Below are 16,880 nucleotides of genomic sequence, written 5' to 3'. Positions count from 1 at the left end.
TGGTGGCAACAGCTTCAGAAAACATTTAGAAATCCGAAGTCAACTGTTTTAATTACTCCCTTGTATAGATGCACAAAGACCTTACATGGCCATTTCATTCCTACTGGGATAGAAATCCTGAAAACAATTTTCAGATTCTATCCAGCTTCAGACTTTTCGATAAAATAGTTTGGATTAACCACAAAGCTGAAACTGAAGGTAAATGTTGATTCCATTAGTGACAGGTTTTCTCTATTTAGCAGACAGTCGTTTGAGGTCAAATGCAGCCTGATCTGCACTGGGCTTGTAAGAAGTTTGGGAGAAACTTGCCTTTTGATTGTCTCCTGGTAAATCTGCCTGTGGTATAGTGTTTAAAGACAGAAACAGAGTCTTTTACTTCCAAAATAAGTAATTTAGCTAGGAAAAAAACCAGGCAGCTTCTCTAGCTGATTTTCCTTAATGATTGGTCAAATGAGATTATTTAGGGTTGAGCTCAGGAAAAGAGTTGGTGTAATGATAGCTGATGGATTAGCATATATGGACCTTCACTGGAAGACACTATTGAACACTAAAGGTTCTTTAATCTGCCAGAGGGCAGGGGTGGAGGGGAAGGTAGAACAAGAACCAGTAAGCCCAAGTGTGAGAAATGGGGCACAAATCTGGGAGGCTGAAACTGGTGAACAATTAGAGCAGACAGTTTTCCACATTTTCCAGAGGAACTGCAATGCAGGCAAGCTAATTGATTCCATAGAGAGGTATATTTAAGAAATGTAAGGGTCTGTAATATACAGAAAGCCAGATTATATGATCCAGTTGCCTCTCTGAATTTTTACTCAATTCCTGAAGTGACCTGTTTGTTCGTTGGTTCAGTATTATTTGGCTACCTGTCAGTTTCCCTGCAGATCATGCATAATTTCAAAGTACTTTCAAATCCTGCAAAGCCAGTTCAAAGAACTCAAAATCTATTGGTTGCAAGTCACTTCTCTCATGCAAAATTTTGATGTGGATGTCATATCGAAATTGTGTTTCATTGAATGAAAGGGTGAGCAAGTCTCAAAGGAAGAATTCTGTTAACTTAAAACCAAGTTGCTTCATATCCATTACCAACCCCTGTGTCATTGAGAAGAATTAAGGAGAGGATACTGAAGACTGATTTTTGAAAGATTTCATAGCATATTTTAGAATTGTTTTTGCTTTGTGGATTCTTCTTTGCTTTTGTTTTTGAAGTGAGTAATTGAGCTTTTTTCCTCTAAAAAGAAAGGTTAAATGTAGAAATACAGGATTTTTTTGCTGAAGCTGTCAGTATCCACAAAAAAAGAGGAGTCCAACTGAGATGAGAAATGGAGAAAATAGGTATTCTAAGATGTATTTTCACCCATGGCTAAACAAATAGTATTATGGAATGCTAGTAACCTTCTTTGGTACTAATAGGATGCCAGGCTTGATTTCGGATATTTTTCATACTTGTAACCAAATATGTATTAAAATATGATGTTTACAAATACCCGAAAATCAACCCCAAAGTGGTGGTGGTCTGGTTTTGTGCTTTTCCTGCTTGCCTCTGAAGAGTACTTGGGAGCATACATAGTGTGCTAGAATCTGCTTCTGGGAATTTGTGCCTGCGACATCCACTTCAAATATCATTCACAGCTTAAACACATTAGAACCACATGGCTTACTGTCAACTTAAAAAAGAAAAGAAAAATTGCCCTTAAGACTATTTTGGTTTGGTTTTTTGGTTTGGTTTTTATTTGTTGTTTTTTGTTTTTTTACTTTTCTCCATTGTGAAAAGGCTGAAGCAGCAGATTCTTGGAGCTTGTGTAGATTCTATGTGCATAGCATGTTTTTGCATCTACAGTTTTTCCATTTTTAAAAATGAAATATATCTGTTTCTCGGAACTCAAAATGCTGCATTTTTCTTGACTTTCATGAAACTTGGCAGTGAATCCTGTGTTCCTTCAGCGTTTCTGTATGCCCAGCGGAATGTGCTTAGAACTTCCCAGTGGTAAAGACTAGAAGTTTTTTTATTGTTGGAATGGAAAGAGTATCCAGGCATGGCTTAAACAGTTTCAATTTTCAATTGAATACAACAGGTTTACAATCTGAAGCTGTATTATTTGGCATTTCTGTAGTAGTGAAGTGATTTCAGTGATTGAGATGATGGGAAGGGCGGGTATGTTGTGTTACGGCTATGTTTACTCCTGCTGAGAATATATTTACTTTTATATACCCTAAGATGTATGTATCTGTCTAGCATAATGAATTAGATTAATTCATTAGCCAGAAGAGGGGTTGGATTTTAGTTTTTTTTTTAGAATAGTTCATCCCATCACAGGAGAAAAAGTGCTGTTACACTACAAAAGAGCAGAGGACTCACGAACTGGGGAAAAAGAAATAGATATCACATGCAAAATCCTATCCTTGTGTCTAACGCTTAGAAATTTGGGTGGTAGTTGGGGATGTTTTTGTTTTAATTCAACGTTTTGACAGTAATTTTGTGTTGTAGCACTTCATGCTTCTGGACACCAGGTGGTGCTGCTAAACTAGCTAATGTGTAATTTTCACACTTTTTTTGAGTAATTGATACTTTATTTAATTCCAAAGTCAGTTCTGTACTTTCTGCCGAGGTGTATGTTCCAGGATGCAGAACTGTACCTGGTAGCCCAGCACACAACTTCTGCTGTTTCAAGGACAATGATCTGAAAATTACAGTGTAAACTGAATTGTGTTGCAGAATCAATGTTTTAGATCTCACTGGGCAAAAACTGCCATCAGCTGGTGTTTCTCCTGGGTATGTAGCTTAGTAGCAAACCTTAATTTATAAACTTGCCACTTCAGAGACTTGATTGGTGTCATTTAAATTTGATTTGATAACTTCAATCAGAAAACTTCTGGTGGAGGCACCTATATTGCTAGTTTAAAACTGCAAAGGATAGTTCTAGAGACTAATTAAGAATAATGAAGTGCTGATGAGGGTGGGTTTGAGTTTGGTGGGAGTTTTTCTTAGACATTGTCTATATTAAGCTTGAGTAAGGCTGTCAAAAACCTTTTAGTTTTCCTTTGTTAATACTTGTTTGAGAAGACATGGTGGCTTAGCTATGCAACTGCATTGCAGATGTATGATACTGTGATGTACATTTGGCATTTGATTTCTATTTATTTTAAGTTGGTTATCGTGTTTAACAAATTCACCTGGTAATCCTAATCGTGGGGCTGAAGGGATGGAACAATATATTTGGTTTTTAGCTGAATCCCCAAAGGCTGGTGGTACAGTTTATTGCTGAACTATAAATAATGGATTCAAATTTATTTAAGCAGTGAGGAAATTTTTGATAGATATTTTATTGTATTTTTCTTACAAGTCTGTATTTCTTTTATAGATCCCCATATTAAAGTCTCTGGAAAAAAGGAAAATGTTAAAGAAGCAAAAGAGAAAATCATGTCGGTCTTGGATACAAAAGTAAGAAAGAACCTATTTAGAATGACACCTTAACCCCTAATTTTGTGGTGACATTGATCTCTTTAAATGGGCTCATTTAAACACAAGGTATTTGTGGACACTCCAAAGCAAATTCTCCAATATATTCCTTCTGGATGTTGATATTTGGTGTATACATACGTATTTAAACATGCTACAAGAAAACACTTGCTTAAAGCACTTTTTCCAGATCTGAACTATATAGAAATAATATTTCCAGCCATATGGCTAAAAGCATGCATAGTTTGTTCATTGGATTGGGTTTTTTACTTTAAAATCTGAAGTACAGCTTTACTGCAAACAGTAGATTTTGCAGCCACTTCAGCAAAGCTGAAATTTTATTTCTGTTTGAAATTCAATTTTTAGGAGCATTTATGCAGTTCTATTTTTAACTGTTACTGCATTCTTACGCTCTGAAACATTAGGACCAGAATTTCTAAAATGTCTGCATTTTGGCCAGTGGTCTCAGATGTTCCTCCTATTTTCTTTTCATGCGAAGGCAAGTCTTTTGGGGCGGTGTGCATGGCTTCTGCATAGTTGTATGCCAACTTTTTGATAATCTAAACAGAATGCCAAAAGGAACACCCTGGTGATAAGTGCCATTTTTTGAACAACTATTAACAACATTATGATGGACTGTAACAATATAGCTTTTAAGAACAGCTCTAGGAAGCGTTTATGAATTTAAAAAATTGTTGTACCAGAAAAAATTAGTAAGTTTGTTGAAGGAGGAAAACTGTTATTTTGGGTCCCATGGCTTTGATTTGCCAGTCTTCATCATATGATCCTTTCCAATCAGACAGGGGGTGTGAGACTGCAATTGAAATAACACAGAATTAAAATAAATGTCCTCTTGCAATCCGTTCTAATTTAAGTCACAGTTGATAAAAGCTAGAGCATGTTTTCTAAGCCTTAGACATTTTTTGAAGACTTATCTTTAGGGTATTTACTCCCATGTTATTTCCTCATTGGAAAGAAAATGTGAATGGTTTACCATCTGACTATGATCCATATTAAAAACATCTTACTTGAGTAGAAGTTAAGCCATGGCAAAAATACTTTGGAAATACAATTTTGAATGTCATTCTTGAAGCTGCAATACTCTAAAAAAACCTCAGGTTCTGCTGTGAACAAATCTAATCATGAGTGCTTGATTTCCAGAGCAATCGGGTAACCTTGAAGATGGATGTTTCGCATACAGAACATTCTCATGTGATAGGTAAAGGTGGCAATAATATTAAAAAGGTGATGGAGGAAACGGGATGCCATATCCATTTTCCAGACTCAAATAGGAATAATCAAGCAGAGAAAAGCAACCAAGTAAGTATTATTTAACTCATTTATACTGTAGTTCCTGAGAGTATAAAACATTTCTAAGCTTTTTTTTCACCAGTTTGGGGTTTTTGGGGGATGGTGAGTTCATGTCCAGGGAAATAAATTTTTGGTATTTTCACTCTATGGAAAGCATGGGACTTCCTAAGTGAGCACGTCTTTAAAACCAGATGGAAACAATTTGTAATGGCTCAGGAATTATTTTAATTTTTTAAACTAAAATTATTTTGAGCATACAGAAGTCAACAACTTAGTGTGAACGGTAGAGAAGCAGTATGAAAACCACTGCTTTTGTACATTTTTTTTTTCCTGTTCAACACCAGACTTATTTAGCATATTGATTAATTTCTTGGTGCTTTTGGCTTATGGTGTGACTTAGTTGAGAACTGCACTTGGTGGGTAGCTAGCAAACATTAATGTCCTATTGTAAGAGTTCAACTTTATTAGAATAAGTCATTGAACCCGAATTGTACATCTTTTGTAATGCTAATACTACTGGAATGTTTACTTTCAAGTCTTTCATCACTGTATTTAGAATTCCCTCTTGTGCATCCTGGTGGCTGCTAAGCAAAATACAGTCATTTCAAAACATTCAGGAAAACGTACTGTTGCAGATCAGTATTGAGCACATGTACACAGTAGTAATTCTTGATCCAAACAACTGTATTGTTTGATGTATCAGGTTTTTTCTAGTTGCCTAAGCCTATGTAACCTAAGATGCTATAATCATAGATTTATTTTTTTTTAAATTGGTTTTAGTTTTCAGCAGCTGTTTAGAGAACACTTAGGATGTCAACAGGTGTGAAATAAGTTGATTTTAAAAATTTTTTTCTTAAAAAGAGAACACGGGTATCTGAGTAACTTTTCCAATGCCTTATTTGAAAATGGGATGCTATGATTTCTATCTTTTTGCTCTTCTAGGTGTCTATTGCAGGACAGCCAGCTGGAGTGGAGTCTGCAAGAGTTAGAATTCGGGTAATAGTCTACTTCAGTATAGTGTTGCCTTGAAAATACCTGAAAGTAAAAATTAGTTTTGAGAACCCTAGGGTTGTCTGGCTCTGTCTTAAAAGACAGCAGAAATACAGGAACAAGTGTGAATATCCGTATGAGTAAAATGCAAAAGGTATCATAAAAACAGTGATTCACATTCTGGCCAAATTTTTAACTAGCCCAAGGTGGACCTTGAATATGAAGTCTACAGTATAAGCAAGATGTGAAGTATCCCATACTGTGTTTAAAATCACATCTTAACTTGCTCTCCACAGATGGCCTGTAGAAGCCCAGGCATCCTGTGTGAATCTATGACTTAAGAAAGGCAATTTCTGCCTTCTGAATTTTAACTGGTTTAATGCATAATTTGTGTAAAAAAAAAAAAAAAAAAAAATTTGGTGGAATTCAGTTCCATCCTCCACTTGTAGCACTTAACCTATCTTTACCTTATGGTTTTGACTTGTATGTGTATTCTGGCATGGATAATTATAAATCTGATAAATTACGAAAACTTTCTCGCAATTCTTGTAGTCAGGTATGTCACTTACACAACTTTGGTCTTGACAGTCACGAAAGAAGCTGATGTTTACATAGCTTTGTAGCTGACTTCAGAGCTCCAATTAATTCATGGCAGAAAACAGAGTCCTCTAGGAAGTTTTACAAATATTGACCTGTTTGTAGGTCTGCACGGACAAGTATGGGAAATTACCTGGCTTTATTGTTACTACATAGTTGCAAAAGATCCTGCCGTTGGGGGGGGGGGGGGGGGGGGGGGGGGCAGGAAACAAACAAAAAAGCCTATGCAAAACAAAAAACTCTGGTGTCCCTGGGAAAATTGGTGCCTTTTTCCAACTCAAGATATGATAATATTTTTATCAATGAATCCTGGGCAGAGGAAGTGTTATGCCAGTTTAATCATCACTGACCTAATACATTGTGATTCAGTAATAAAATTGTTGTAGTTTTAGTGAGTATGATTTCAGTTTTCAATATTTGCTTTTCAATGTTGTTGCAGGAGCTGCTTCCATTGGTACTCATGTTTGAATTGCCTATTGCTGGAATTCTCCAACCAATCCCAGATCCTAATTCTCCCACAATTCAGCATATATGTCAGACGTATAATATTTCAGTTTCCTTTAAACAACGCTCTCGAATGTATGGTGCTACAGTCATTGTCAGAGGGTCACAAAATAACACTAGTGCTGTGAAGGTAATGTTGTCTTAAGTAGGTTTCTGCGTGTCATAAATATATTCATAATTTAGATACTTAAGAACTATATTAATGTTATATCCTGCCTTATCTGTACATGTTATTATTGTTTAATCACTTTTGAAGCCTGAGGGTTTGAGTTTTTTAAGCTGGTATAGGTGAAGTGTAAAAATGCATAGAAAATAGTTTTAAGTTTAGGATTTAGCATTGTTTGTGTTAAGTGTTTAGTCTGTGTTTTATTTCTTGCACCCCTGTTTGGGTTTCCAGCAATTCTGGAATATGTGCAAATCTTCCCGATCTTTTAATTGAAAAAAAACAAAACAAACCACAACCTCCCACCCCATCCCCCACCCCCCAAAAAAAACCAAAACAACCACAAAACACCCCCCACCATGTTGTCTTCATGCTTTGATCTTCTCAATGTGCACTCAAATATATAACCTTGAAAGTTGCCCTAACATGCAATAAAACTGCTCTTGCGAGACCAGGAGTGGGAGATGAGAATTTGAGAGTCAAGTAAAGGAACTGCCATGAACCTATTTATCTTAATAAAATAAAAACGTTTCCTTGTTAACAACTGGCAGTGTGACAGATTGATGTGGTCTCGGATGGGTCTATCTCAAGCCAGTAAGAACATCTTAGGCCAAAATTGAAAAACAAAGTTTGCAAGTAGACCTACCCAAATAAATCTCTATCGACATTCTTATTGCTATATGTGGGCACAGAAGGTCTGTTGGGACCAAACCATTTGACATCATCTTGCTGCCTTTTACAATGGCAATTAAATGCTATGTTTGGCCATAAAATGGGAATAGTAGATTGTAGATAAAATGTAGAGTTTAGTCCATATGCTACCTTTAACAAATCAATCGGGTTTTTAAACAAAACAGAATTTTCTTTATCTTGAATGTGGAATGCATGACAAGTAAGGAAACAGTCTGAAATGTTGTCTTGTACACCTGTGAGCACTGTTTCACTGGTTTCTTGCACTTCCCCTGCAGGAAGGAACAGCCATGCTTTTAGAACACCTAGCTGGGAGCCTGGCCTCTGCAATCCCTGTGAGCACACAGTTAGACATTGCAGCGCAACATCATCTCTTTATGATGGGTCGAAATGGCAGTAACATCAAACATATCATGCAGAGGACTGGTGCTCAAATCCACTTCCCTGACCCTAGTAACCCACAGAAGAAATCTACTGTCTACCTCCAGGGCACAATTGAGTCTGTCTGTCTTGCCAGGCAATATCTCATGGTAAATACTTTCAGTGGAACTTGCTTGAAAAAAATGCCAGATTATAGAAAATATGCTCATTCTGCATGTATTTATGGGTCAAATGTAAGTTGGCCTTAGATACGAAGGATTACTACTTGCATGGCAAATAGCTGGTTCAGTTGAGCGCTCTATTTTTGTCAGCGTTTTGTGCATGTTTGTAGTTATCTAAAATATTTGTAATCTCTGGTATCACGATTTGAAAAATGACCTTGGTAATATAAATGCAACATAAGCAATTTAAATTTACAATAACAATATGCTTTTGAGTAGAAGGCAGATTTTTGGAGGGTTTTGTTGTTGTTGGGTGGTGGGTTGTTTGGTTTGTTTTGCCGACCTGCCTTTTCCATGTTTGTCAGGTAAATAGGTTTCTTTTGGGAGGAAGTGGCAGGTATTTCTCAGCTCGTATGTGGACGGGTTTTCAAGGAAACTGAGGAACCATAGGAAATAATTACTTATTATGCAGTCTTATGTTCTTTCTTGTACCGTAGCCCCCGTACTACAAGGCCTTTTATAAAAATAGCTCTGGTGATGAATATTATTATTATTTGTACAGATTTTTGTTATATTGGTCTTTAAGCTTCACAGAAACCTTTAGGCATTGTTGTAGTCCTAACATTGGTACACAGATTTTCAATATATATGGATATTCGCAAACACCACGTGTGAGGAGTGGACTCTAAATCCAATTCAAAGCTGGTATCAGGATAACCCATGATACCATTAAATTCTGGAAGTCCACGTCCACATCTCTCTCACATTGCACTGTGCCTTGCTGTATATTGGGGGAAAAAACACGAACATAGTGCCTTTTTGTTTATACAATTATATTCATTATTATTATATTCTAGGATATTATTGTCTGTAAATACCAAGAGATAGCCTTATTCTCTGTATTTCCTTGGTGAGGTTTAAGTAGTACTTTTCTGGAGGCTCGTAACGTAGACACAAATGCAAACAAGCTATTATATGAACATCAAAGTACACCTTTACTCTAGAAACTTAGAATTATCTGAGGGCCATTTTTTGAAATATTGAAGTTTGATTTAATTCCAAACACGTCAGTACAACTTGGTATCCCACATCACATCCACTATATCGCCTTTTAAGAACTGTACTGACCAGGAGGCTTGGTTTGTTTCAACTCACAGGCATTACATGTCCTGAGACTGTTGTTTCAGTTTTGTAGATAAAAAAAGTATTAAAAGCAAATTTTGCAAAGAAGGACTATATCTTTTTAAACAATAAAAACTTGAAAAGCTGTGGGAAGAACTAACCAGAAAAAAACTTAATCTCTGACTCCTAACTTAGCATAACCAGTATTTTTCAGCTTCAGATAAACACACTTTAGTATGCCAGTCACGCCAATCCCTACATACAGGTAGGTAGCTGCAGTCATTCTCAGCTTCTTTTGAAGTAAATTTCACTTGATTTGTTTTCTTCTTGGGCATTGTCCAGTGGGGTGAGATTTCTGTGTTGCAGAGTGATTTCCTGCAAGGTGCAAGTGCACGCTGGCCTTCTCGCCGTGGTCGCTGTTGTTATTGCCCCCTGCCAGCTCTTCTGATTCAGTCAGAATAACAACTGACGCTGTTTCACAGTTGGGCAGCACAAGTGTGCCATGGAATTGGAGAGGGGATTTAAAAATAGTGATTTGATCTCTGTAGAGCTCCTAGAAATACCTAGAAGCATTTGAACGTCCATACTAAGAAAAGAAATACTCTAATGTCTTTCTGAACTACTAAATTGTTGTGATCTGTAATTCTCAGACTAAATTTAAGGCAGAGTTTACAATATCAACAGAAAATGCAATGCAGTGCATAGATACTTTACAGTAAGGACACGTCATGTCTCGGCGCTGTCTTTAAAAATTGCTTAGCAGTGTGTCTAAATGGAAACTTTAATATCCACTAGTAACTAATTTTGTTCAGAGAGCTATGAATTCTATGGTGTGTAAACTGTGAATATCCCTTATCTCTGACAACCATTGCAAGTCTCAGCTCCTAATCACTGGCATGCTGCTTGCAGGAATATATTCAACATGGCGGTTAAGACAATACCCATACTAGTGAATAGGGCAAACTGTAATAGGAAGAAAGAATACGTAGAGATTTAAAATTAAATACTTACCTAAGCAAGAGGGGTTTGGAGTCTTGTTTAGAATGTTCTTGTTCTGTGTCTTCCCCTCAGACCAAACCCTTTGGTTTCAGCTGTATTTTGATTGTTACTAAAAAATACTGAGACCTACTTTTTGGTTTTTTGCATATAATAATGAGGAGCGTACTATATTTAATTACAGAAGACATTGACAACTTAGTTTTGTTCACTGACTTTCTATCAAAGAACGTCATTTGGTCCTGTTGTTCCCATCATCGTCATGTAGGTGCTCTAAACATTCAATAATGAAGCAGTAGTGTAAAAAAAAAAAAAAAAAAAAAAAAAAAGAGCCTTTTAATATGCTTATAAAACCTGACATTTTCAGCTTCGAAGATTCTGCTTCTCCTATTTTTCTTGTTAACCTTTAGTTCCATTTTCATTCAGCAGGCTTTTAGTGAGAGCTTCTCGTATTACTTTCTGCAACTTTTTTTACAAAAACATTTGGAAAATCCAAGTATGAAATGCTCTCAGCAGTTCTGTTACCATAAAATCCTTGATTACCAATTTCAGTGTTTTTTAAATAGACTTTATTCTTTTCAGGCAAGTTCACTTTGTGGAGTTAAGCTGTGTTTGTCAGTCTTCTTGAAGTCAAAATATTTAAGATGCCTTTCTTTAATTTTCCTTAAGTTAAAATTACTTTAGGTTTTGGAGGTACTGTGTAGTTATAGGTGGTACTGTTGAGAAGTGCTATTTAAATATAAAATTATATTGAACTAGTGATCTGAAGAATAAATATACCAATTTGCTGCTTTTCATTCTGAAGCAAAAGCAGGAAACTGATTAAGACAGACCACTTTCTTGAATGTATCTTACTGTGGCTTTTTTCCTTACACATGTGATACTATGTTTACTTTATTGTGAATCTAAATTTGTAAAAAGTAGGATTTGTTTTTCACTGACTTTGTACCCTCTAGTTTTGTTACTTTATGAGAAGTAGCAGTCTAAAAATTTCTAGATATCTTGTGACCGTTGAGTTTGTTGTTGTTTCTTGGGTTCGGGCTTTTTTTAGGGGTGGGTTTTTTTTTTTATTCAAGTAAAATATTTTTAGTATTTCAAGTGTTTCAGAGATGTCATCCGTATCACTAGAAAATACTTACCTAGCTGATCTAGGACAGGGCAAGAGAAAGGTAAAAGTTAAGAATTAGGCAATGGTGACTTAGAGTTCTGAAAAAATTACTGTGTTTCCTTATCTCAAACATGAGCCATTTGAGTATGTGAGAGTCCTGCTATCAATTCCTTGACAATATTTTGTTCTGGTTTAATTGGTAATTGTGGTTTCTGAATTTGAATCCTCTAGACACCTGTAAGTCTGTATAAATAGATAATGCAGGGTATGTATGTGCTGATTGGAATGTCAAATATTCAGCAAATCATTTCAGCCTTATACCACCAAACTGTTTGTTCAGAATTCCAGGGTAGAAAGATACACCTGTATTCTTGCATACAAGGAAATGGCTTTACTTAGAATTTCATCTTTGCTATTTTTTCTGAACTTACTGTGTCATGATGTACATGTGTTACAATCTCTATATTTCAGTTTATTGCTAACATTTTCATGGGAAAAGGGTAGGTTATAAGTTTTATGAATTTTTGCGTCTTGTATTTTCAGGGTTGCCTTCCTCTTGTACTCATGTTTGATATGAAGGAAGAAATTGAAGTAGAACCACAGTTTATAACACAGCTAATGGAGCAGTTAGATGTCTTCATAAGCATTAAGCCGAAGCCAAAGCAGCCAAGCAAGGTTGGTGAAAAGCTAATACATTCTTTCTAGGCTTTCACGACAACTTTTCAGAGCTGATGAGTTGACATGTCTGCTCCTCCTCCTCCTTAACTTAATGGATCATAAACTTGTAAAAGGCATATATATTTTCTGCTTGAAATATCAGTTTAAATGTTACAACAGCTCTCCTTTATGGTAATTTGACTTTCATTAAGTATTTGACTATACAGAGATTAGCTTTTGTATGCAATATACCGATAAAAGAAATAAATTATGGGTCGGCAAATTGTATCTGACTAGAACTACTCTTAATTTGTTTTTAAATAAATTCATCTTAAATTGCAGTTCTCCCACATAACTGCAGTTTCTTTAGCAATCAGAATTAAACAAACAAAAAAACCCAAACAAAACCAAAAAACCCCAAGTAATAAAACTATGAGAAAAGTCTGCGTGTTCTAAACAAGATCTTGAAAAGAACCACAAGAAACAGAATTACAAAATACTTCTAACGGGATATGTTTACTGTAAAATGTTCAGATGAGTATGGATAGGTGACTCTGTTATCTGCATTGTTGTCTATAATGCTGTAACAGACAAAAATTTCAAAATACTCAATGAGCATTCCTTTGTGTCAATAAGTAAGCTTCTCTGTATAGGGATATATAAAAATCAATACAAAGAAACATCATGTAGAGAATGTACAAGAAACAAATAATGTTTTCTGTAATTTAAGTTTCCAGGCATTTGTTACTGTATTTTCAGACAGCTATGGATTTAATATCTGAATTTAATATGAACAACTCTTTTGTCCACTTCAAGGTATAGACCTCAGGTAAAAGAGAAGATGAGATTTTAATTGCTGATTCACTTCTCTAGATCTTGGGGCACTTAAGATTTGGTATACCAAATAGCACCAAGGTACAATAATAATTATTTTTCTTAGACAGAAAGGTCTTTCATCATTCTTGTTATCAAGTGCATACAAGATCCCTAAACATCATAGTAACATCAACGCCACTGAATTTGAATAGTTGCTAATGGGCATTATCTCATGTTGTCTCACACCACTTTTTTAGTGATAGTCATGAAGGTGTATTAAGAAGAGTTATGTGTGTGGCAGATCTGTGTTATGTAGTTGTGTTACTCATTGGTTTTCCTTTTTTGTTGTTTTTTTTTCTTTCCCTACAGTCTGTGATTGTAAAAAGTGTTGAACGAAATGCCTTAAATATGTATGAGGCACGGAAATGTCTCTTGGGACTTGAGAGTAGTGGAGTCACCATAGCATCAAATCCGTCTGCTGTCTCGTGCCCTGTTGGCCTGTCTTGTCCTGGTTTGGATATTTTGTCTTCAGCAGGACTAGGACTCACTGGGCTTGGTATGCATTATATTCTATATATATATCTTTGTATTTTTTTATAGACCTATATTTGTTTGAAACTTAATTCACTTGTGCCAGAAAAAAGGATCAGATGTGTGTTTTGCATAAGGAATCATTTTAAAACATTAGAGAATTCTAAAAGCATCTGGCCTTTCAAGGGCTTGTTGTTGTAAAACTTCCAAGGCTTTCGTAATCAGGTATGTGACTCATCTCTGTAGAAAATGCTCCAGAGGCTCACAAACCATTCAGCTGAAAGTGAAAGGGAGGGAAATACAGGTGAAGTAGGACATTGCTTTTACAACTTTCAGAAGAATCTTTTTCAAATGAAATTTCTTTCTTTGGCAATATTGTGATGTCTCAGGCTGTTCTGAATTTGGGTAGGTACTTAAGCCTGTCAATAGTACCATGAAAGTTAACATAGCATAACACCACATTTCAGTTCTGGCTGTATCTCACTCTGAGGGATGCACATGCTACTAGTTTAGACCTTGCTTATCAGCATGAAATTTAGGACAGAAATGTGTAAACTTTCTGTCTTAATGTAATTTTATAGAAGCAGTGCATACTGCAGACTGGAATTACCATTTTATTTTCAAGATCTGTAAATACCCTATTATCAGAAATGTATAGAAAACCAAGCAGTCCCAGAGGAATTTAGTGACAAATCTTGACACTGGTTCTTGAAACTCAGAGTTCTCACGTAACCACCAGGCCCCCTTGCAACCTGCTGTCCAGGAGTACTGCGTAGTTCCATGTCATGTGCTTTCTTGGGTGTCATATAAGGGCAAGTGTTTGTGCTGTTTGACTGTGGGTTTTAATGCTGCTTTTGTTACTGTTTCTGTCACGCCTGTGCTTTGGGGTTGGGGTTTTTTTTACCTCTTTAGAGCATAGTGCTGAACTGCCTCGTGAATGCTCTTACATGAAGAGCTGGTTTGCGGGAATGCATTTGGGGGATGACTTGCAGTCAGTATTGAAGATGCAAAATGGAATTGAAGAGTTCTTACTGTGGAAGTAGTGGTTTGTTCATATGAGCTTCTGAGGAAAAGGTTATTGTCTGAAATGAAAGTAAGGTTGTGTAGTGCAGTTGCTTTCTTGTCTCTAAGTGACGATTCTTTGGAACAAACTGACAGAAGCAACAGAGGAGATGCAAAGGGATGGTAGGGCTAAACTTTGTAAAAATACATGCTGGTGCAGTTTAGTGGGATTTTGTTTGTTTCTAATTGGTACTTTTGTGAAAAATGTTTTTCTGCAAGTCTCAGCTAAATATCCACTTGCATAATTTGTTGCAGGCCTCTTGGGTCCAACAGCCCTGTCAGTCAACACCTCAACTGCTCCAAACTCTCTGTTGAATGCCCTTAATAGCTCTGTGAGTCCCTTGCAGAGTCCAAGTTCAGGCACGCCTAGTCCCACATTATGGGCAACATCTCTTGCTAACACAAATGCCACAGGTTGGTAGAAGTTAACTGTGAATTAAATGAACTGTGCAACACTAAGTCAGCAGAATGACAATTGAAAAGTCTGGAATCATTCATTCTTTAGAACCGTAATTCTTAAATTTATTTTAACACAGATAAATACCCAAATTTAAGGTTATAACTTAGTATAAACTTATGACATGCTGTCACATGCAATGTTTTCATCTGTTTTATATAGAAAATGATGTTAACTTACAAAGTAATGGTTAGATAAAGCATTACAGTTTTGGTATGCAATTATAATGGAAACTTATTTAGTGATATATCAAAGCTACATAAAGATAGATATTTAAATAAAGTACTATGATGCCTGAGAAAGCTAAATGAGAAAATTAATCAGAACATGACCAAATTCTGTTACAGGTTTTTCTGCTATTCCACATCTAATGATACCATCTACTGCCCAAGCAACCTTAACTAGTATTCTCTTGTCTGGAGTACCTAATTATAGTCAAAACACTCCATCTCCGCCACCGGGCTTGACTCCTGTAGAAGTCCACGTTAATGGCATGCAATCAGAGAGTAAAAAAGGCTCATCTTCTTTAAATGGTCATGTGAAGGTGAGTGGTATTATCTCTGGAGAACCAGATCTGTTTGTAATAGATATCTGCTAAGAAAAGCTGAAAGAGAAAACCAGCTGTATTAGTAGATTCTTAAAGCTGCTAAGTTTAGAAATGGAGCAGTGATGTTTTCAAAATATGACTTAACAATTGAAAAATGGAACATTCAAACATATTGTTCTCCTATATCAGGAATTAATTTCTTGTTGTCCTGCACAGATAGAAAAGGGAAATTCTTTTAATATTTCCTTGAGCTTAACAATTACTTTAGTGATTTTTGACAATCATTACAGACCTCAAATATCAAGTATGCTGCACTGTCTGCCACATCGCTAGGAGAAAATGTATTAAGCACCAACCACAGTGATCCAGTAAGACAAACAAGTAGTCATGGTGCCTCAGAACAAGTAGCTGCCAAGTCAAATAGTGCCGAAGGTAAGATTTTGGCATTTTATTATTTTCTTCAGTAGTGTTTGTGCAGTCTGTGTAACGTTCATGAAACAAAAAAGTAAATGTATTGCCTGTGCATTTGTTTTGCAGCCATGTTGAAGGAAAATATCGCTGGATCTCCCAGATCCATTGTAAAAGAAAGTAAATAGAAGTTGCAGTATGAGCTGTACTGTTGACGGAAACACCTTAAGTCAACATAAATGCACTTGTACAATTTTATTTATTTGCTAAGAGCAGAGGGAAATAACCTATGAAAATTTTAGTATGTTTAACAGCAGATTAACTTCATTGCTTAAAACAATCTCTACTGGTTTAAACGATGTTGTATTCTTGCTTTTAATGAAAGGAAAGAATTAATGCCTTTGAGAAAGTTATTGCGGAAAATTACGTGTAGATCAAACCTAGATGACACTGGCAAACAGAATTTATTTGCATGTTTTATAACAGCATTTCAAATACACTGCCTTATAGAAGCTAAAGAAAGTAATGCACTGTTGCCATCATTCTTGGAGGGAGGGAGAGCCAGTTCCACTTCAAACTTGAGCAAATACATGTATAGGCCTTGTTTTCACTTGCAAATACTGATCAACAAGGAGATGCTCTTTTATTAAGGGTTGTGGTTGTTTGAAATGCTGATTTGAATAAAAGGTGCATTGCCCAATTAAGGTGATAAGTATTTGTAAAAACACATTCTAAAGATATTTGAACATTAAGTGAGGAGTTCTTAGTCCAGTGAAAGTTATCTGAGCACCTGACAAGGTTTATTAAAACTGGATATAAAATCAAATTTGTTAGAAATACTTAGTGAGTTCTGATTGTCAGCCTTCAGATTTAATATTAACTAATATTACTGAAAATAAATCTTCAAAAAAAGAAACTACTT

At 35.9% G+C, this 16,880-nt stretch overlaps 1 protein-coding gene across 2 annotated transcripts in view; it reads left to right on the top strand.

Moving 5' to 3' along the window:
- Positions 1–16,880, top strand: part of BICC1 (BicC family RNA binding protein 1) — a 114,761-nt gene that overhangs the window by 81,876 nt on the left and 16,005 nt on the right. For both annotated transcript variants that reach the window (XM_049809650.1, XM_049809651.1), the window contains 10 exons: positions 3,360–3,439; positions 4,619–4,777; positions 5,711–5,764; positions 6,795–6,989; positions 7,991–8,242; positions 12,024–12,155; positions 13,323–13,509; positions 14,802–14,960; positions 15,351–15,547; positions 15,841–15,982. In XM_049809650.1, coding sequence (XP_049665607.1) covers positions 3,360–3,439; positions 4,619–4,777; positions 5,711–5,764; positions 6,795–6,989; positions 7,991–8,242; positions 12,024–12,155; positions 13,323–13,509; positions 14,802–14,960; positions 15,351–15,547; positions 15,841–15,982 — 1,557 coding nt within the window. The remainder of the gene's footprint in view (positions 1–3,359; positions 3,440–4,618; positions 4,778–5,710; positions 5,765–6,794; positions 6,990–7,990; positions 8,243–12,023; positions 12,156–13,322; positions 13,510–14,801; positions 14,961–15,350; positions 15,548–15,840; positions 15,983–16,880) is intronic.

Source organism: Accipiter gentilis, chromosome 9, assembly GCF_929443795.1.
Source record: "Accipiter gentilis chromosome 9, bAccGen1.1, whole genome shotgun sequence".
NCBI classification, from domain to species: Eukaryota; Metazoa; Chordata; class Aves; order Accipitriformes; family Accipitridae; genus Astur; species Astur gentilis.
Note: the sequence above shows the minus strand (reverse complement) of the source record. Positions and strands in the feature narration are given on the sequence as shown.